At 46.7% G+C, this 21,458-nt stretch overlaps 2 protein-coding genes across 2 annotated transcripts in view; one reads left to right on the top strand and one right to left on the bottom strand.

Annotated features, from left to right (window-relative positions):
* The window catches only part of mast4 (microtubule associated serine/threonine kinase family member 4), a 112,166-nt gene extending 94,652 nt beyond the window's left edge, over positions 1 to 17,514 (top strand). Inside the window, 11 exon segments of the mRNA XM_042058652.1 lie at positions 1,381 to 1,503; positions 2,737 to 2,772; positions 2,775 to 2,845; positions 4,040 to 4,203; positions 4,857 to 5,074; positions 5,524 to 5,742; positions 7,679 to 7,905; positions 8,324 to 8,446; positions 8,973 to 9,109; positions 9,580 to 9,764; positions 10,171 to 17,514. Coding sequence (XP_041914586.1) covers positions 1,381 to 1,503; positions 2,737 to 2,772; positions 2,775 to 2,845; positions 4,040 to 4,203; positions 4,857 to 5,074; positions 5,524 to 5,742; positions 7,679 to 7,905; positions 8,324 to 8,446; positions 8,973 to 9,109; positions 9,580 to 9,764; positions 10,171 to 14,297 — 5,630 coding nt within the window. The 3' untranslated portion in view covers positions 14,298 to 17,514.
* A 165-nt stretch (positions 17,515 to 17,679) lies between these two features.
* cd180 (CD180 molecule) lies at positions 17,680 to 21,223 on the bottom strand. Its single transcript, XM_042058653.1, has 3 exons — positions 21,072 to 21,223; positions 20,721 to 20,881; positions 17,680 to 20,423 (listed from the first exon to the last, which is right to left on the bottom strand). The coding sequence occupies exons 1-3, from the start codon at positions 21,156 to 21,158 to the stop codon at positions 18,674 to 18,676; spliced, it is 1,998 nt and encodes a 665-aa protein (XP_041914587.1). The 5' UTR covers positions 21,159 to 21,223; the 3' UTR covers positions 17,680 to 18,673.
* Between the last annotated feature and the right edge of the window lie 235 nt (positions 21,224 to 21,458).

Raw genomic sequence — 21,458 nt, 5'->3', positions numbered from 1 at the left:
ACCTTTTACCAGACCTTTAGCCAACCAGCACACATGGAAAATTCTAGTCACTGGCACTGCGGTTGGAGTCCAGACTGCCCAAGGTTGTTCTGTTCTCCTTTCTTTACTGCTCTTCTCCTGCTGTCCTCTGGAGTCAATTTGCTAGCAGAGATTGTTTGGCAGGTCCATTCTTTCTGCTTCTTAACTAATGACTATTCTCATGACGGACGATCAATATTATGCGGTATTAACCATTGTTCTTAAAGGCATAAGTGTTGAAATGGCACTGAAAGGATATAAATGATTTCCTTCATTTCTACCCTTGGATGTCAAAGGCACAGTTGCTATTGAAATCCGTTGAGTCACCTTGAGGGTTGTGGAGCAGTGGCTTCTAAATTGTTTAAACAGCGCTTTCTAAATTGTTAGGTGCCGGTGCTACTGGGCAGCCGTGTCGCTTTGATGCCCTCCCTGATTCCTGGCCTGGCAGATTGTGCCACCTCAGCTGAGCCCTGATGATGAAAGGCCAGTGTAGAGAAGGAAATGGGGTCATCTGGAGGTGTAGCATGGGTCACGCCACCTATCCCCCCCCCCTCCCCCCCAACTACTGTACATGCTCCCAGGCCTCCCTGCTACCTTGATCTATTGCAATAACATAAGTCCAGACCTCGTGAATGTCACCCTGCGCAAGGTGACCGCGTGTATCAGGCGCCGCCAGGGGCCACAACTGCTGACCCCCCTCGAGCCGAAAACCAAACCATGGCTTGTTTCGACCCCGCGGAGGAGATTTAGTCAAAGCAGGCCAGCAGGGCTTAATCATCGGAATCAGCACCCCCTCTAACTGCCCTCCCCTCCCCTCCCTACTCACCCTCACTCCAGCACTTCCAGCTTCGCTCTCCCATTCAGCGGAAACTCCTGTCTTCCTCAAAGGTCACTCGCAGGATATTGCGCTGCATAATTTATGGCCATGAAATCATAGTTGGGTGCCAGCCAGCCACTGGAGGAGAGAGAAGGGAGGTAGGGTAGAGAGAGAGAGAGGTGGGGGGAAATTAAAAAAAAAAAGCTTTGACTCGGCATTTCTCCTCCACTCTCTGGCTCAGTTCATACACACACACACACACACACACACACACACCTTGCCCATACAGAGCAAGACATTCAATCAATGTTGTGTGCAGGTAGACAGTGGTTATTCTAATACCATAAAATCACCTCCTAAACACTCTCACCTTTACAGTAAGCACTTTAGATTTAGTCCCCGCTGCTCCTGCTGATATGGCCAGACTTAACCTCTCTCTCTCTCTCTCTCTCTCTCTCTCTCTCTCTCTCTCTTCCTCTCTCTCTCTCTCTCTCTCTGTCTGTCTGTCTGTCTGTCTGTGTGCGTGCTGTGTCCTCTGTCTACAGGTGGGGCCCACGAGGTGAAGCAGCACCAGTTCTTTTACAACTTGGACTGGAACAGCTTGCTGCGGCAGAAGGCCGAGTTCATCCCTCAGCTAGAGTCAGAGGACGACACCAGCTACTTCGACAGTGAGTGTCTGAACAACCGGGAGGGGGGGGTGGGGGCATTCTTACTTTAGTGCTACGTGGCAAGACCTCACAGTCTGGAGACGACTCCCTGCAATTGTAGACCAGAAGACCGTTCGGAAAAACAAATGCTAACAAACCTACCCCCTACTATTTACTTCCACACCCCTAACTTCTGCACTCCCTTCATTTTAGTCAAAGAAATTCATTCCTAAATTTAGTTATTTCCAATGTAATTTATGCCTTGATTGCTTACAAGACTCACAGTCTGAAAACAACTCCCTGCAATTGTGGACTAAAAGACCATTCGAAAAACAAATGCTTACGAGCTTACCCCCTACCATTTCCTCCCACACCCCCTAAATTCAACATTTTCCTTTATTTTAGCCAAAGAAATTCAATCCTAAAGGTAGTCGTTTCCAAATGTCGTTTATGCTGTGATTGCTTACACCCTCTTATTGTCCACATTCCACCATAGTTGTCTCCAGACTCTACAGAAATGGCTTTGGCAGCCCGGGGTGTCCTCCAAACACGTCCACAAATCAAAAAGCTAGTTGACGGGAAGGACGAGGGGAGGGGGAGAGACTCGGCGCTGAAAAGGACCTAGCGCTATGTGGCTAATGTCGCCTGTGCGCCAGCCTCGTCAGCGTGACACAAAAGCAGTTGGGAGACACAATGAAAGAGAAAATGAATTTATTGTCGCATAAAGCGAGCTAAAGACAGACACTCTCTTAAAATAAAACTGCCACAAAGAAACCCAGAAAACAATTTACTATGTAGCTCTTTTTTTTTTTTTTTTGTTGAAAAAAAGTCCTGTTCAGCATGGAGCTGCGTTGAATAGGAATATTTTATGACCATTTGGTCCTTTTAGAACAGATGGGCCTCAGCCTAAAGACAAGACTTGGAGCTACTCTGTCTAGTTTTGGTCTTTAAGCGTCCAAGTTGTTCTCTTTGACCATAACCTGTTATTAGGTGTTAGTGTTGAATGGTAGTTAGCTGAAAATGATGAACATAAACTCCACACTGATGTTCACTGAACTGCATAGTTACAGAAGGCAAAAAGAAGCTCCTGCAGTATTTTAGTATGTAGTATGCACATGTAGTATTCTATTCACTTCACAGAATTTCATTTAGAAGACATTTTAAGATTCATCAAGGTGACTTTGCCTGTTGAGCACATTATATTGCTTTCACAAGCACAAGTACCAACAGAACCTGTGATCTTTTTGTCTCCAGCTCGGTCTGAAAGGTACCATCACCTGGAGACTGAGGAGAGGACACGAATGATGAAGACTTTAATGCAGAGCTTAGGCAGTTCTCTTCCTGTTCACACCGCTTCTCAAAGGTAAGATTCCTACTCCTCCATCTTCCTTCCCTACACTTTTTTTCTCCAGCCTGTGAGCGTACACACACACACGGCACTTACACAATCACACTCACTTACACAATCATACTAAAGACACTGCACACACTTACACTCATCACTCTGACACTAATATAAACTCAGCTTACTCTCTTATCAACACACTCACTCACTCACTCAATCATCTTGCACACACACACACACACACACACACACACACAGGGATGAGTGGGAAGAAGAAGCCGCTAAAGTGATGAGCGTCCCATGCCTATCCTCTGAGAGTGCGTAAAGCTGTGGATTTCCTCCTCCTCATCTGCAGCTGAGACTCATTAGGTGTTAGGGATCAGGCTTCTCCTCCCAGGCCCAGGCCCTGCAGCGTTTACTGGGAGCAAAGCAGGAGAAAGCTGCTGGAGGGAAAACACTCACAACTTCCTCACAAGCGATTATATACCACACAGGCACTGAGTCAGACAGGCACACAACTTCGCACACACACACTCACATTAGATGTCATGTCAGTAACATGCATACATATAACTACCATCCAAAAATGGTGTATGTTGTACTATTGAAAGATACAGATATATACAGAAGTACACAGTCATAAAAAATACATTCATACCCATCCACACACACACACACACACACACACACACACACAAGCATTTTTCCATACTTCCCCCTTTGGCATTTGGCACCGTTTTGCAGGCCTTCAGATTATGCATTATCTCTCATGAGCAAGATCTATTTCAGTTGCATGTAGAACAAAGACACACACACACACACACACACACACACCCACACACACACACAACACACACACATATATAGATACACACACACATACATACATATACACACACACACACACACACACACCACACACACACCACACATACATACATACATACATACATACATACATACATACATACATACATACATACATAGAAAAACACACATCTGTTTTGGTGCAATGCAGACTGCACTCAACCTTGGGTAAGCTGAGCAGATTTTAGAAGGAGTCTATTTTTGTACTGGATATTATAAGCTAATCAAAAAAGTTCTTCAACACCGTTATGAGCCTCACTTGTTTGTATACCTCACTTTGTTAACCATTACTTTCTGTTGTCTGACCTTGTTGTCTGTGTGTGGTGTGTGTGTGTGTGTGTGTAGGTGTACAGCAGTCTGGACCTGTCTCGCGGCCAGCTGGAGGAGAAAGGGGAGCAAGAAGAGAAGAAGAGCGAGAGCCCGCTGACCATGGACTCCCTCAGCTGGACGCCCGACTTCAGCCCGCTGACCATGGACTCCCTCAGCTGGACGCCCGACTTCACCGAGATGTGAGTCATCAGCCGAGCCTCTCAGTCCATCTGTCACATTAAAACGCCGCTGCCGTTACCGGTGCCACCTCTGCCACGGCCGCCACAGCCGTCAGGCATTACTCACCGGGCTTGTTCGTCACCAAATGACGTCTCTTCCCACCCCCGCTGAGCGGGCTCTTAAGCGTAACTTAAGCGGCAACTTAATTGGGTGTAATTTGAACTCCTGCTTTTAGAGGGTTCAAGGTACTAGTGGGGTTTCCAGTGGTTAGGAAGTGACGTCTAACACATCTAACAGAGCTGAATTATCTACAGAAATTTCCACCTGACTGATATTTAGCAGAAGCTTTTATCCAAAGTGACACAGACTCGCAAAGGCAGGTTACCACTTCTCCACTGCTGATAAATCTACTTCCTTCAAAATAAGGGCATTCATAAAAGCATATTAACAGTGGCAAATTTGGCAACAGACAAATTTCCATATTAGATTGTTACATTATTCTATTTTGATGGGAAATGGTGGACCCCCGTCATTTAATTGTGGAGAAGTTTTCAGGAAGTAATTTTGCTTTTAATAGAAAAAAAAAAAGCTGGCACAGTTACTGAATTGAATTTAGATAGCTCTTTGTTATCAGAACTGGGTTGATATTGTAGCGTCTCTGTGTTTTTTCTAGGCCATCACTCTCCCACTCTTCTGACGCCGAAAGCGCTAGTGCAGGACTCCGGTCTGGCCTGCTCCCCAAGTTTGCCATCTCAGCCGAGTCGGAGGACGGGGACGGCTCCGTGGCCCTGGAGGACCCCAGCAAGGTGAACTTCACCATCGGGGAGCTGCCCCAGGACGAGCCTGACGCCACCACGCCCGGCAGCACCCTCAGCGGCTCCACTCTGTCTGGTGAGGAAGGAATTGGAGGCAGTGATCCTCTGCGTTAACGGACGTTTCTACCAAGAACAATAACTATTACGATGAAAGTGACCCGACAAAGTGACCCGACAATATTGTACCTCATGTCTTTATTGTTATAGATTATGTGTGGGCGTTGTCATTCATAATAACTAGAACGATACTTTTTTGCCTCAGTGTTACTTTGAGAGGTGTACAGATGGAGTGTAGCAGAGGATTCTGTATTGGTCCACTGATTCTTTATAGGAGAAGACAATACCCTGTGATGTGTCCTGTAACTGTGTTTTGTTTGGAGTTTTTGTTTGGAGTGTTTGATGCTGCTGCTGTTGCTGCAGTGCCGTGCTGCATGCCAGTGCGTTTGGTTTGCTTTTGGTCTGATTTGCTCTTGTTTGGCTGTTGCCCCCCACCCCTAATCCACTGCTCTCTCCTCGGCCCAATAGGCGACTTCTCTGAACACGTGGACCAGCTGCCCTCCTCCCGGGGTGAGGGGGTGGTCAGCCCCGACACCACCTCCGCCTCCAAGACCTCCGTCGAGCTGGGCGCCACCCTCGGCCTGCCACGCTCAGACATCCCGGACAAGACACCCGGCACTACCGCCACCGGTGGCAAAGTGCCGAAGTCTGTCTCAGCCAGCGCCCTCTCTCTAATGATCCCTGGAGGTGAGTGGGTTTGTTCGGTCAGTCAGTCCAGTGGTGGTAAAATGAGTTTGAGAGCAGAAGTTTTATATGTCAGTGTCATTTTATTTACATAGCACTTTTATAAACAACGGCAGTTGACCAAAGTGCTATTTATGCAGTCTCGTTTTCTGTCCAGCACCCAGCATGAGGTTGTGCCTGGGTGGGCAATCCCTTTTTCAACTTTTAAGAGTGCAAACTGGTGATCAGACACTGCTACATTTGCTACACGGTATGACACAGAAGGGCAGAGAAGGAGAGAATTGGGGTAGGAGATGGAGGGAACGAGTGAAAGAGGAAGAAAAAGAGAAAGAATGAGGCAGATAAAAAAAATGAACAGAGAAAGAGAGGAGAAGCTAAATGAAACATTGGGGGGGAGAGAGAGAGAGAGAGAGATAGAAGGGGAGAGAGGGAAGAGAGGGAGCACCAGAGAGAGAGGAAGAGAGGATTAGAGAGCGCATTAGAAGGACGGATCAAGAGAAGGAGTGTGAAAGAGATGAAAGGGACACAGGGAGCCGTGTGAAATCGTAGCCGGCAGGCCCATGCTGCGAGCGCTGCTCCACTTTCCGGAGAGATGGAGAGGCACAGAGCTGGCACTGCTGCTGCCCCACTTCCCCTCCTCTCTCTGCCGCAGAGAGAGAGAGACAGAGAGAGAGAGAGAGAGAGAGAGAGAGACAGACAGAGAGAGAGAGAGAGAGAGACAGACAGAGAGAGAGAGAGAGAGAGAGAGACAGACAGAGAGAGAGAGAGAGAGAGAGAGACAGAGAGAGAGAGAGAGAGAGAGAGACAGACAGAGAGAGAGAGAGAGAGACAGAGACAGAGACAGAGACAGAGAGAGAGAGAGAGAGAGGAGAGAGAGAGAGAGAGAGAGAGAGAGAGAGAGAGAGACAGAGAGAGACAGAGAGAGAGAGAGAGTCAGACAGAGAGAGAGAGACAGAGAGAGAGAGAGACAGAGAGAGAGAGAGACAGAGAGAGAGAGAGACAGAGAGAGAGAGCGACAGAGAGAGAGCGACAGAGAAAGACAGAGAGAGAAGGGGGGCAGGAAGAAGGGAAAGAGGGCAGAGATAGGAGGGTGTGAAAGACGGACAGAGAGAGGCAGGGTGAAGAATAGAAAGGGTGATGAAAAGGGAGAGAGTAATGGAGAAGGGGAGAGAAAGGTTGTGTATGAGACTGTGTGCATGACAGGGAAATACAGGTTGACATAGTGTGTGTGTGTGTGAGTGATGAGTGAAACTTTTTGTGTGCTAGAAGTTTGCCAATGGTGCATTTCCCACACACACACACACACACACACACACACACACACACACACACACACACACACACATTTTCTCTGTATGTTTTTCTGTGTGTGCATGTGTGTGTGTGTGCACAAATTCATGAGAGGGTGGAAAAGAGAGAGGAGGGCCGCCGCTGTGAGGGGGGAAAATCTCATCGGCCTCACTCCCAGCAGGGGAGTCCAGAGCTGGAACTGCTCTGACACGCTAAGTCCCCTACATCCCCTGTTATTGGGATTCCAGCGCGCATTCAGGCCCGCTCCACTTGGACTGGCAGACAAACATAGCCTCGAGCACAGCCCTGCTCTGCCAGAGCTCAATGCCACCCAATGTCATTGCGCCACCTTAACAGATGTCGAGAATGACTCCTTTTAAAATTCATCATGATGATATATGCTGTAATGCACTAATATGGATTATACAGTGAATTATAATGTACTAGTAGCAATAGAAGTAACGATAATAGTATAGTGCAGCGATAATAGTATGATGCAGTAGATTCAGTGCATTCTAATGCACTAATAGTAGTATACTGCGTTGATGCAGTAGATGCAGTGCATTCTAATGCACTAATAGTAATAATTAATTTATTGGCATATAATTGTTGCATTTCTGAATAGTCAATGTTTTCCTCCTTATTGTAGATGTTGTTGGGGTGTCCCCGCTGGCGAGTCCCATGTCCCCGTATTCACTGTCATCAGATCCGTCCTCACGAGACTCCTCCCCCAGCCGAGACTCCTCCCTCTGTGCGGTCAGCCCCCGTCAGCCAATCATCATCCACAGCTCCGGCAAGAAATTTGGCTTCACACTGCGCGCCATCCGCGTGTACGCTTGCGACGGTGACGTCTACACCGTCTATCATATGGTCTGGGTAAGCACACGTGAAGCCTTCCCTCCTGCTCACAGATATCTACATGTACTGCAAGCTTACAGCGTGGAAGTAATGTGTGAACAGTTCCTGTACCCTCTTTGGATTTGCGTCTTAAATGAATAATTAGCAGTATTCCTGGTATGTGCTTACGAAAGCTGGCTGTTAAGATCATTCTCAGACTATAACCATCATAACCTCTCAGACTATAAGCCATGCATTATGTATACACACCACTTACTGTGTATAGAATGTCCATACAATGGCAAATGCTTGAATAGATTTTGGAACACTAGGGATTGCATTTGTAGCCCTTGTTGTTCTTTGTAGAGAGGTGGTAGCTTTTTCAGCTCGGCTTAGGGTGGATACCTGTAATTCTAGACTAATAACCAGCAATGTTGCGTTTCTGTTCCTAACGCAGAATGTGGAGGATGGGGGACCGGCCAATAAAGCTGGGCTGAAAGCTGGAGATCTCATCACCCACGTCAACGGAGAACCAGTCCATGGCCTGGTCCACACTGAGGTGGTGGAGCTGCTACTCAAAGTGAGTCTCTGTCCCCTGTCCCCTGTCCAGCAGTAGTATCCGTCATAGCCACTGTGGGACTTCATCTTAGATAGCACCTTTTCCAGTATAGGATAGGACAGGACTTTGCTCCCACAGCAACCTGAATTCTCTCTGTTGCTCCCTTTTGATCTCTCTTTATTCTGTATACATCAGTCACACACATAAACAATACATTAAGTAGCATCCATGTACACTGTTATTAGTGCAGTGAAGAGGCGAACTCTTGGAGCTTGACGGTGCTTACATGCTCTTACACTCTTAGTTCAGAGTCTGTTCCGATACACTACAGTCAATGCACACACACACAAGTAGCAGTACAGAGAGAAAAACACACATTTGGCAAATTTCATGAACAGGTGTTAAATCTCTTACAGAATGGCCCTAACACCTGTTTAGATGGTCATAGCTGAATATTGTGTGTAATCCTTAACAATGTGCATCTGTTGTGACCGTGTGTAGCATTATGGTATCCAAAAATTGATTTTATTCTCTTCTCTTCTCACAGAGTGGCAGTAAAGTAGCTATATCTACCACCCCTTTTGAAAACACGTCTATCAAGACTGGTCCCGCCAGAAGGAACAGTTACAGAAGCAAAATGATCCGCAGAACGAAGAAACCCAAGAAAGAAAAGACACAAGAGAGGTGGGCTTGCATTCTCAGCAATATTTTTGTCATGGTCTTATTATAGTATTGGTATTGAAGGCAGTGGAAGCACATAATGCATACCGGTATACATGTGCACATATGTTTCTGATTGTCATACTCTAACATCACCACTAGGTGTAACTGTTGCTCTTAACTTGACTCCTGGCCATGTCAAAGGCATTATCCCTGCACAGCCTTGGCCAAATATTAAATGCTCTGGATGGTGGATTTAGAAATCTGGCAGCAATCCATCTCATTACATTTCTGTCTCTGATTGGTTGACTGGAGAATAAGGCTATTATGTGCATGCAGTTTTGGCAAATTATTATATGATTTTATTTTATGTTGCTTTGAAGAACATTTGTGAAATATCTAAACCTTAAATAGTAATTGCTTTGCTTTGCTTTGTTTTGTGTGTTTTTTTTTTTCCCTCCTATTTTCTGGCCCCCTCTTCCTTGCCACGGCAGGCGCAGGTCTGTGTTCAGGCGCTTTGCCATGCAGCCCTCGCCCCTGCTGCACACCAGTCGCAGCTTCAGCTCCCTCAACCGCTCGCTGTCCTCAGGCGAGAGCCTCCCCGGCTCCCCCACACACAGCCTGTCCCCTCGCTCCCCCACCACTGCCTTCCGGCCCGCTCCAGACTTCACACAGTCAGGTTAGTATGAAGCACCCAGCTAGTATGTCACTCAGTCTACAGTAGGATTTCACATGGTCAAGTTAGTATGAGTACTTAACCCCCATGCTCCACACAGTTCAGTATGTTTACAGCGTGTCACTATGAATATGATAGTAATGAAGGATACTGTGTTAATGATGAATAATATTAAATTCTGTGTACAGAAAACAGCATTTAATATTATTCATATATATATATATATATATATATATATATATATATATATATATATATATATATATAAGAATTTCCCCCTTGGGGATTAATAAAGTGCAAGCAATCAAGTCTCATTGAAAACTGTGAAAGCTTTTTTGCCTGTGTGAACATTGTGCCACTTTTGACTCAAGTTCCTCTTCCTCTTTTTATTGTTTCTTTTGGTTCCTAGGTGGCACATCCTCTCAGAGCAGTTCCCCGAGCTCCAGCGCCCCAAACTCCCCCGCTGGTTCGGGCCACATCCGGCCCAGCACCCTGCACGGCTTGGGGCCCAAGCTCCCCGGCCAGCGGCTGCGCCAGGGCCGGCGCAAGTCGGCCGGCAGTATCCCACTCTCGCCCCTGGCTCGGACGCCCTCCCCGACGCCGCAGCCTACCTCCCCCCAACGCTCGCCCTCCCCCTTGCTGGGCCACACGGTGGGAAGCTCCAAGACCACTCAGGCGTTCCCTCCCAAGATGCACTCGCCCCCCACGATCGTGCGGCACATGGTGCGGCCCAAGAGCGCCGAGCCGCCCAGGTCTCCGCTCCTCAAGCGGGTGCAGTCGGAGGAGAAGCTCTCGCCGTCCTACACGGGGGACAAGAAGCACCTGTGCACCCGCAAGCACAGCCTGGAGGTGACCCAGGAGGAGGGGGCGCAAGGGGAGGGCGCCCAGTGCGAGGCCACTCTGCAGAGCGTGGAGGAGACCTCTTGCGAGACGTTGGCGGTCACGCGGGTGCGGCCGGCCGAGCAGGGCTGCCTCAAGCGGCCAGTCACGCGCAAAGTCGGACGACAGGAGTCCATGGAGGATCTGGACAAGGAGAAGCTGAAGGCTAAAGTTGTGGTGAAGCGGCAGGACTGGACGGAGAGGCGCGAGTCTCTGCAGAAGCAGGACGCCATGCAGGACAGTGAGGCGGCCACCTGCTCCTTGACCGCTGACGACAAGGACAGGAGCGTTCTGGGTAGGCCCAGCTCCAGACCTCAGGGCAATCCGGAGTCTGGTCCCCTGGACAACAAGGGCGCCAGCGCCAACTCCACGCTCAAAGACGTATTGTACAAGAAACTGAACACCAGAGTGTGTGAGAGCATCGCTGAGTCAATGAGTGGCGGTGGGGACTGTGTGTCCGTGTCACTGTGTGAGGGTGTCAGGTCGCACACGTGCCCCGGGTTGCAAGAATGGAGCCCCCAGAAGGCCGAGCGACAGCTCGCGCGACCTTTGAAGGAGGGCGGTAAGCCGGACAGGCTAGACTTTAAAGCCTCCAGCATGGAGTTTGTCAGGAAACGTCCGTCTTTCGACGAGCGAGATGACTGCGTGTGCCGATTATCCCCCAGCATGCACGAGAGCCATCACTTTAGCACGACCCGCTCCAAGAGCCTCCAGCTGGACTCCGCCATGGTCCTGGACCACATGAAAGGCGGGTTGTGCGGCATCCACAACTCGCCAGTGATCACCGGAGACTCTCTGTCCCCGAAGCTGTTTACCGGCCGGGGGGAGAGCGCGGTGGAGAAGCTCCAGATGATCTCCTCCTCGGAGGGATCCATCCGGAAGACATCCTCCGAGTACAAGCTCGAGGGGCGTCTTGTTTCCTCGCTGAAACCCCTGGAAGGTACACTGGACATCGGCTTGCTCTCGGGACCGCGCGTTTCCAAGACCGACACCTGCCTGTCCAAAATGGTGGACGGCCCAGGGGAAGTCACGCTAGGTCAGAGCCAGAGCGAGAAGCAGCTGTCGTTTCAGCTGCCGAAGCCCTCTGACAAGCCGAAGGCAACATCAACAGACTCCGCGCCAGCTCAGGGAGCCGTAGAGTCCCTGAGCTCTTTGAACTCGCTTGCAGAGTGGCCTGCAGCGAAACCCGACACTACCACCACTGCCACCGCGGCCATCGCCACCGCTCTCATCAAAGGCTGCAGCAGCAATAGAACTCAGCCCAGTCACGTCGAGCCAACCCACTTACCGGTCGTTAAACTGGACATTGCTGACTCCAGTGGAAAACCGGAGATTAGATCAAGCGTGAAAGCCGCCGCCTCGTCCCTGGCCCACGAGATGAGGGTCACTCGTCACAGTTCTCATTTCTCATACGGGAAGACTCCTTCAATCAAAGAGGTCAGCAACGAGGACCAGGATGATGACTTAGAGCTACCTGAAGAGGCCACCATGGCCACAACCAATCAGAAACAAGACGATCCCAAGCCTGTAATGACACAAGAATCACAAAACTCTAAATCAGAATCTAAGGCAGAATCACATGCCTCTCAGTCAGAATCCCCTAAAACAGTACCTCACGCATCTAAGTCCAAACTTGTAGAAATAAACTTGGTTGACAAATCCAAATCTGAGCCTGCAAAAGTGATCCGCAGCCTCCAAACTACTCTGTCTCCTAAGCAGAGAGTAGACTCCCCGTCAGAGCTGGCTGGTGCACAGAACAGTGACGAAGAGCAGAAACCAAGTAGTCCAGTTTCAGGCAAAGCTTCAGGGCACGGTGCCTCACAACATGGCTCAGCACCTTCACAGAGTGTGCTGCTTTCTCCCCCCGAGCACAGTGCTCAAACGAGCGCAGCCAAGGATAAAGCTGTTGATGCGAAGACACCTGAATTCCAACAGAACCCTGTCAAAGACAAACCAGCTCCTACACAAAACTCAACTTCTCCAGTAAGCGCTGTCAAAGAAAAACCAGCCGCCCCCACACAGAATTTAATTACATCCGTAAGTTCTGGTCCTGTGCTGGCAAAAAGTACCGGTAAAGAAATTCCATCCAGCAGCATAACTCCGGTTTCAGAACGTTCTCATTCGCAGACCGCTGTCAAAGACGCGCCAGCGAAAACACAAACACAGAGCGGACCTTCAGATCCACATCCCAGTCATCCTCCGAGCTCCGCTGCTGCCAAGGACAAACAGGTCAGCACACTGAGCTTGGCCTCAGCTTCACAAGAAAGCCCCGGCCCCAAAGGTACGGCCATTTCTGAAGCCGCTTCCCCGCAGGCCAAGCAGAAGAAATCAGGCAGCCCACCGAAAGTCAACACGGGGCCGAAATCCTTGCTGACTTCAGCTGTTGCTCCATCGGAGGATGTAAAGAGGTCTTGTGGCTCGGTTCCACAGTCTCAGCAGCAGCAGCAGCAGCAGCGCTCGGACAGAACCCCGCATGCCACCGCCGACAAGGTCCAGACAGAGAGGGCCCTTTCAGCGCCTGCCAGCGGGACGACGTCCACTTTGCAAACTGGCAAGGCCCTCAAAACCACAACGTGTTTCCCTAACAAAACGGCCGAGGCCCAGGAGACACCTTCCTCTGAAGGGGAGCTGAAAGGCTGCGTGGCGAAAGGCAACACCAGCACCGCTGCTTCGAAAGCTGAAATCACAAAGAAGGGTGAGCTGAAGAGAGAGGATGTAGCCACCGGTAAAGCAGCAGCAGAAAGTAGCACCTCAATTAAGAACGTGGCCGTAGCTCCGCAGAAGATGCTAAGCAATCAGGGCAAAGCCACGGATGGACAGACAGACACCAGCTTAGCCAAGGCAGAAGACAAGCCACGAGTGAAGGGCTCTCCAGTGTCCGAAAGCCTGCACTCGGCCAAGGCCTCGGCTGACAGAGCTGTCAAAGAAACCAGTCCCTCACGGTCAACAAAGCCACCCCAAACTTCACCTTCAATGTCCGTTAGTGGAAAACAGGCCACTGTGAGCTCCAGAAATAAGCCGAGAGTAGAGTCCCCCCTGGTGTCCCAATCAGGTGTCAAAGCAACGGAGAACAAAGGGAAAACAGAGAGCCATTCAGCAGCTTCGGCTGCAGCTAAAGACACCCAACAAGCAAAGCCAAAAGAGCAGAGAGAGACAACAGTCCTCGCTGCCCAAACCCAGAGGGAGACTGTGAGCCGTGGCAGTGCCAGTCTGGCCTCCGTGCCCGTGCTCCCCGTGCCCGCTGTCAGGGTAGAGATCCACACACCCAGTGGGGCAGTGGTGGGTAAGGGCACGCCCAGCACAGCTGAATCCACAGCAAAGTCCACCAAGGAGGAAGCGGCCAGGGCGCAAGGTGAGGGCCCCAAGCTGCAGTCTCAGAGGAACCAGGGACCAGGGGAAGTGGTGGGGACTACCAGTGATCTCAAATCAACTTCTGCCGAGGCCAAGGCTGGAGTCTCCTCTTCCTCTTCAAATCGAAAGGAGATGGCCGAGAAGAAGAAACGAGAGGCTGGCCAGGAGCAGTCATCCACGCAAAAACACGCCGGCAAAGATGCGTCTAGAACATCTGCGCCCGCCAAAGAGGCAACAGCGGCAGAGAAAGAGTCCGTCCGTCCGAAACAATCAAAGGAATCTCCTCGCGGCTCAAACAAGAAGTGATGCACAGACTGGGGCAGATGGCGGGGGATGGACTTCTGTTTGCAGCCACCATTTCTATCCAATCTTTTAGGAATGTTTTAAGAGGCTGTTTCTTTTTTCTTTCTGTATGTCCTATCATTATGCCTTCCTTTTTTGAGGACCGGTGAAGCTGTTACTTCAGTGTGCGTACCAAGTAAGAAACACTTGAGTAAGCAGATTAGCTTGGTGAAGGGTGTGTGTGTGTGTGAGAGAGAGAGAGAGAGAGAGAGAGAGAGAGAGAGAGAGAGTGAGACAATACTACTATGTGTTGAAAAATGAATTTGAATGTAAGACATAATTTCTTTTGCTGCTGATTTGTGGTCCCTTTTTAATTATCTGCAGTGAGTAGGGAGCGAGGAGAAAAAAAGTAATTCTGTGTCTAAATATGTTTTGTGTTGTGGAATAATTAGTAAAGCAGAGGTTTGTGCAACCTGTAAACTAGCAGAGGCAGGGTGAAGTCCCTTCAGTGGTGTGCCAACTGCCACGGCCGTGCATGCCAGACTCCGTACTAAACACAAAGCCCCTGTCCGTAGACACATCGTACTGGGCCTGTGCTGAGACTAAATGATGGCCAGGTCTTTTCCTCCCGATCGAAAAATTCTGCTGAAACCCGCCATGGTCTTTGCACATGATTTAAACCATCAACTTATCAAAAAAATAAATACAAAACAAAAGTGTAGCAATGGTGCTGAAGAAGTAGCATGCAGTTGTCATGCAAAACGTGTGATCTCACCAATTTTTTGTTTGATTAGTTTTGTTTGGGTTTTTCTTTTTGTTTGTTACTCTGTTCTGGTTGTTTTACCCTTTTAGAGATGAAGTGTGCAGTTTTGTTTTGGGTAGTGGTGCACAGAGCCAATGCACTATGTCCTGTGCTTCTCACCTAGAACTATTTACTATGGAATCATCTTACGGTTCTGGAATCATATCTAGTGGAAGGGGCCTTTTGGGTTCATGGGGAATTCGGCTTGCTGTTCTTAGCAGGTTATGATAAAATTCACATTCCTTTCACATAACATCTCTACATTTCTAAAAAGAAAATTGATTTTTATGCAATATACTGTAAATAGGACTAAGTGAACTGTACAAAATGGGGGCTACATGGGCTCAATCAAATATGTGTGTTGTATGTTTTATATGTATATATTTTGCTATCTCATACATTTGTATACCATGCTCAACGTTTGGTGTTAGTTCTGTCATTGTTATCTTGATAATTCTGGACTTCTGGAAGTAGCTACCAATAGGAAAAGGCATAATCTCTCTCAGATTGTGTAATGAATTGTACTTGAAGCAACACAAGCTTAAAATGAGAGACTGGACACTTTTCAGTAATGTGTCTCTGTGAAAGTAAAACTGAGGTGCCTGTAGTAGATCTGAGAATAAGAATGTCTTTGATTTGTTTTTTTTTTGTTTTTTGCCGTAATGACCCACAATGGACTCACATGGGTGTCTCACTTTAAATTTGCACCAATGCTCAGAATATGGATGTAACTTTAAAACTAAAATGGAAAACCAATAGCCTCAATTTGGAAGACAATATACCTTATACTCAGTTACATTTCTTATAGCAGTTTCGAGGTGTGAAGGCTGTTGTCTGGCTTGTATTTGTGTGGCTGTTTAAACAATAAAGAATTTGGCTCAATAGAAAAGGCGGATGTAGGACTAGAGGTTTGGATTTCCACCTCTTTACACAGTCGGGTGCCAGAGTTGAAGAGGTTCAGCATCCAACAGCATCCAACATCCTCTCATAAGCTCATACTCACCCTGTCCCCATTTGTTCGCATAATATCCGGCATAATGTAGTCCTTTTCCAGAACACTATGCAGAACTGATCTTTGGCCGAGTGCCCTTTCATCTCTGTATTTCAGCTGACGGGGGATTACATGTAGACAATAACAGTCACCGCACAGTGCAGGTGAAAAACACTTTTCCATTACCTAACATAAGATTGTGAAATGGTTTTAAAAAATGGCGATGCATTTTGTTTCATAGACTTTTGTCTCTGATGTTTGTGCAACCTCAAACCCTTTGATTTTTGTGTTGCTTTTATAACATTTCAATAGTCAATAGTGATGAATACATCTAAAAGAACAATCACATCCTGCATAGTTTTTCTCAATAAAAATATATTGTCCATTGCTCTCTTCAAACTAACCGCAAATGTTAGAAGTGGTGCAGCAATGAATCAAGCCAATGCTTTTACAACCCTTCCACTTAGATGTTAATGGAACCAGCCGAGCACATACCAACTTAGTTACAATGTTACAATATCTGTAGGCTATATTACAATGCTAGACACTTAATGGTATTTTAAAGGGGCTAATGGTAAATGCATCTATCTATATATAGCAGGACACATACTGTATGTTCGAGAGCCATTAGGGAATGCCACACATAAAGCATAATTAATGACCTAGAGATTTTTAAAATAAAATACGTTGTAAGATTCTGAACTTTTAATGTTCATAGAGTAAGCTGTTTCTGGGAGATAAAAATGCACCTTATTGTTGGATATGCAACAAACAGATTTAATAAGACTATCTTGAGAAGAAAGAAAAAAAAAAGTATATAGATCATGCTGAAATGTGAATGTCTACTCGAGCGATTTTTACATGATAACAGTTGTCGTCATAAAGGAATCACATAAAAGCTCATTAAAATTAATGGAGTCTTGTTTGTCCCTATGCCTTTTTTCCGCTGACATTTGATGTTTAAAATCTCTTTAAAAAGCACATTAAATGTTTGTTTACAATACTTCATGGATGTATATTTTGTATATTGTGTTATTAATTTGCCAAAATCTGTGTGCAATGTCACAGAAAAACTTGTGGTGATTGTAGTGTCTGTGACTGCTTATCTCAGTCAAACCAAGCTGTATAAGACTCTTTGTTAGTCTGCGTTAGTGCAGACCTTATATGTCAAAACATCTGTCTGGTTCTAAATGGTCCTGCATTTTTTTTGTTTTTGTTTATTTTTTGAAGGGGGGGGGGGGGGTTACTTTATTTTCTCAATGTGTGTAAACTTAGTGTTAGATGACTGCTTCTCATGATTGGTCTTTTAGGATCTGTGCAATAAAATGTGTTATGAGTTTTGTATTTCACCCAATGAAAGCTCTATGGATGTCATAGATGTTGTATACTATAAAAATATTTATACTTCTAAAGTTGTACAATACTAAAAATAAAATGGCATGAATGAATGCTTGTTCTTGCTCTTTGATGTTTCATGTACTAGGATTACTCCGTGTCTATTCCTGACACAAAAACAAAAAACTAGCCTGCTCAGTGTAGCATGAATTTAAAATTTGTCACACACAGTTTTAGTAATTCACTAGAAGTGGGTTAGACCTATTAGCGGCTAAACAAAAAGGGGAAAAATGTTTATTGTTTAAATGTGTAATATTTTATGTATACAGTTCATTAATGAATAGAAGCAATATTAAAAACCCATTTGAGTATAGACAATATTAAATGAATACATGTTGGTTTAATAAACATTTCAGACACACTGTCACCTACACATATTTTGTTCTTCTCTAAAATAGCTTTAATTCTATATCCTAGTGGAAGTGCACGGTCACATCTGGCACTCTGACAGTGAAATATTTGTGGCCCTCTCCATCATCAAAGTTGCCCATCCCTGTAACGCGAGGGTCTCCAACAGGTAACTCCCGACCAGTAGCTCCCCACCTGTTTCTAAGTAGCTCAAGATCAAATCAATCATGAAATCAAATTCACAGTCTACAAAGAGAAAGTAAATGAGTTGAAAGGAACCTTTTAAAAAGCATACAAATCTTATTCAGCAGTTTTGGGTGTAGAGCAGCTATGTGAGTACATGGCATGCTACTATAACCTAAAAGCTCTCGGCCATGTCCATTTTGTCAAAGCAACTCTTGGAGGAAAAAAGGCTCTCGGCCATGTCCATTTTGTCAAAGCAACTCTTGGAGGGAAAAAAGGCTCTCGGCCATGTCCATTTTGTCAAAGTAGCTCTCGGAGAAAAAAAGGCTCTCGGCCATGTCCATTTTGTCAAAGTAGGCCTAGCTCTCAGAGGAAAAAAGGTTGGAGACCCCTGCTATAACTGTTAGCCTATTACTAAAAAGAAGCTATGAGCTAACAACAACAACACGTTACATTTATATAGTGCTTTTCTCAACACTCAAAGCACTTCACATGGAAAGGAAATCCAGTGAATTATGCTAATCTAGGCTACCGGTTTCAGACTGGGTGTACAGAGAAGAGTAGGGTCTGTATCCTGTTACCAAGCTCTGGGGTAGAGGGCAAATAAGCTAATCTACCAAAAAAGTTGCCATGTTTCTTTAAGTGATTATAGATCAGCTGTGTTGTGTGTTTGTAGGCTTTTTATAACTGTGTGTACCGTTCATACCTTTGGCTTTTATACTTTTTTCTCACTATTACAGCAACAGCAGTCACCACTGCAATGATCAGAATAACTATACAAAATGCTTCCAATCCAGCAAAATTGTTGCAGTTCAAGGCCACTTCTGATGGCTTCACCCGTCCATTTGTGGCATTGCAAAGAGTCTCGACAAAATGCATCAGTTTATCAGCATTGGCCTTCACCCAGTCGATAAATTCAATATTAGAGCAGTTACAGACCAGAGGGTTGTAGCTGAGGTCGACTGAACTGGGCCCTAGACCCTTGATGGAATCAATGTCCACCAGCTCAATTCGATTATGTGCAAAGTTAAGATGAATAGCTGCTGCTGGTGAGAAGAAAGTACTAAGCTTAGTCAAGTAGTTAGCGCTGAAGTCTACATAGGTAAGCTTCGTTAGGGTACGGAAGAGGTCCCCTTTAATAGCTGTGAGGTGACACTGTGCCAAAACTAGGCTTTCTAGGAGAGGAATGTGCTTGAATGTCTTTGGGTCCGACACCACTCCTCCTGGGACAGGGTTTCCGCTTAGCTCTAGACGAACAAGGCTTTTCAGGCCTTCTAGCAGACGGGGATGCGTTACACTGACTGACGTCCTGGATAGATTCAGGGTTTTGAGCTGCACCAGGTTCAAAAACGGAGCGCTGGTGCTCAGGTTAACATGAACGTGGGCGCAGTCCAAGTGCCTGAGTTCTGGTGTGGTGTTGAAAGGCAAAGTGTCCCACTGCATTTCAAAGTTGTAGCTCAGGTTCAGGAGACGAAGATGACCCAGGCCTTGAAGCTGCTTCTCGCAACACGGCCCCTCCACTTTCATTTCACTGTGGCTGAGGTCTAGATATTCCAGGTGGGACAGACTCTGCAGACAGTTGTCGCGAAAGATGAGTAGTGTCACGTACACCCCCATGCCACGCATAAACAGCGACTTCAGCGAGGGGAAGTTGTGGGCATTGATGTTGCACACATTATTAAAGGCATTCCGGTCAAGAGTCAGCTTTGACAGTTTGCTCATGGTCGTTATCTTGTCTGGTAAACTGTTAATGTGCATCTCTGTCATCTCGAGAACCTTCAGCCCTCCCATGCACTCGAACGTGGCATTTGAGAGGTCCGCCCAGCGGTGCTTCTGAAGGTTCAAATGGGTCACGGTCATATTGCACAGGGAGCGGAGGCTCACTGTTGTGATGTCCCATCTACGTTCGCCCTCAAAGGCTCCTAATTTGAGCGTCTCTGTTGTCACACCTTCGAGGCCCGTCAGCACCACTGAGACATCGACTCTCGCAAAACAGTCGGTGAAGTCCAGGCTCCTGAAGCGTAGAGACCTGAAAGCTCCAGGCTCCATACTCAAGATGTCGTTGCTCTGAAAGCTGACCTCCAAGTCCTCCCTGGCGTCCTTGAATACCGTCAGGTCAGACGCACTTATGCTCGGGATGTGATTCCTGGCCAGATTGAGCGACTTCATCTTTGTCATGCAAATGGCAGCGAGACCCTCCAGTGTGTGGAGGCTACAGCTCGAGACGTCCAGTGTCTCCAGCAGCAGCTTAGAGATGGGGAGATGCTCCAGGTCCCTCACGGCTGTCTGGGGCATGATGAGGTGCGCCAGAGACTCTAGGCCAGTGAAAGCTTCCACAGAAATGAATATGAGAGGATTCCCTGTCAGGATGAGTGTTTGCATCTTAGCCTGAGCCACAAAGACGTCCTCAAACATGAGATCAATACGGCACCTATAAGGATGACATTAGGTTTGTTTTATATTTACATTATTTGCCATTTAGCTGAGGATTCAGAAGAATGTTTGGAAGCCCAGATCCCTAATCACTACACCACCACCACACAGGTTAATGTTGAATAAGAACAATACATACATTACCATTCCCCTCAAGATCTTCAATTTAGACTGAATGCCACAATCAATAACTTATAATAAAATGGAGATAAAGAAATAAAGAAGATACTGAATTCATAATACCATCAATGCTGTATCAGTATAATTTGACACCTGCTGATGTTGAGTCCCTCACCTTGTCAAGTCCAGTGACAGAAGCTCACTCAGCCTGCTGAAAGTGCTTTTGTAAAGGTTTGGCAAGTAGTTGAAGCTAAAGTCCAGGTTCTGAGTTGTATTGGAAACAACATCTGGTACACTCTCCAAGTTTCGGCCACTGCAGTCATAACCGTTAACAATCTAAGGATAATAGTGAGGGGGAAATGTATACATTTAAGATATTACATGTAGTTATCTTAACTGTTCAGTGCCAAACCATACTTTCAATGAGAAAGAAATTCTTCCAAAATTCCTTCCAAAGAACTGATTCATAAATCTGACTAATTTTAAATAAGATTTTTTATTTTGTTTTGTTATTTCATTATCTTACCTGACGACATTTGTACTTTGCAGGAGGAATTAGTCCACAGATCACCAACTGAGACATCAGCACACACACAATTAGTTTTCTCCCCATTCTGAGTTTAGCCTACAGCCAGATGAAGCACCATCCAAATCACACAAACAAGGCCAAACCAAAAGGGTAAATGTCTTTAAACTTCCACTCAGATTTTATTTCACATACAAATAGAGGAAATGTGAAACAAAGGCCACTGCATGGCATCCCTGAATATGGGTTTTGTTTTTGCAAGAACGGGACAGTATCTGTTCCTCAATGAGACCACACTATGTTCCAGCTCTGCCCACAGCATGGACTCTCCATAGTTACACTCTTGGACAACACACACATGCAACTAGGCCTAGGAGAAATCGTCCA

Source organism: Alosa sapidissima, chromosome 13 (genome assembly GCF_018492685.1).
Source record: "Alosa sapidissima isolate fAloSap1 chromosome 13, fAloSap1.pri, whole genome shotgun sequence".
NCBI lineage: Eukaryota > Metazoa > Chordata > Actinopteri > Clupeiformes > Clupeidae > Alosa > Alosa sapidissima.
The sequence above is the reverse complement of the archived record's forward strand: the minus strand, read 5'-3'. Positions and strand labels throughout refer to the sequence as shown.

Bases quoted from the DNA above. Each gene is read 5' to 3' on its own strand.
- cd180 (XM_042058653.1), bottom strand. From the start codon at position 21,158: ATGGGGAGAAAACTAATTGTGTGTGTGCTGATGTCTCAGTTGGTGATC. The intron at 20,882-21,071 runs GTAAGATAATGA...TATTATCCTTAG, and splicing joins CAAAGTACAAATGTCGTCAG to ATTGTTAACGGTTATGACTG. The intron at 20,424-20,720 runs GTGAGGGACTCA...TCATCCTTATAG, and splicing joins CTGTCACTGGACTTGACAAG to GTGCCGTATTGATCTCATGT.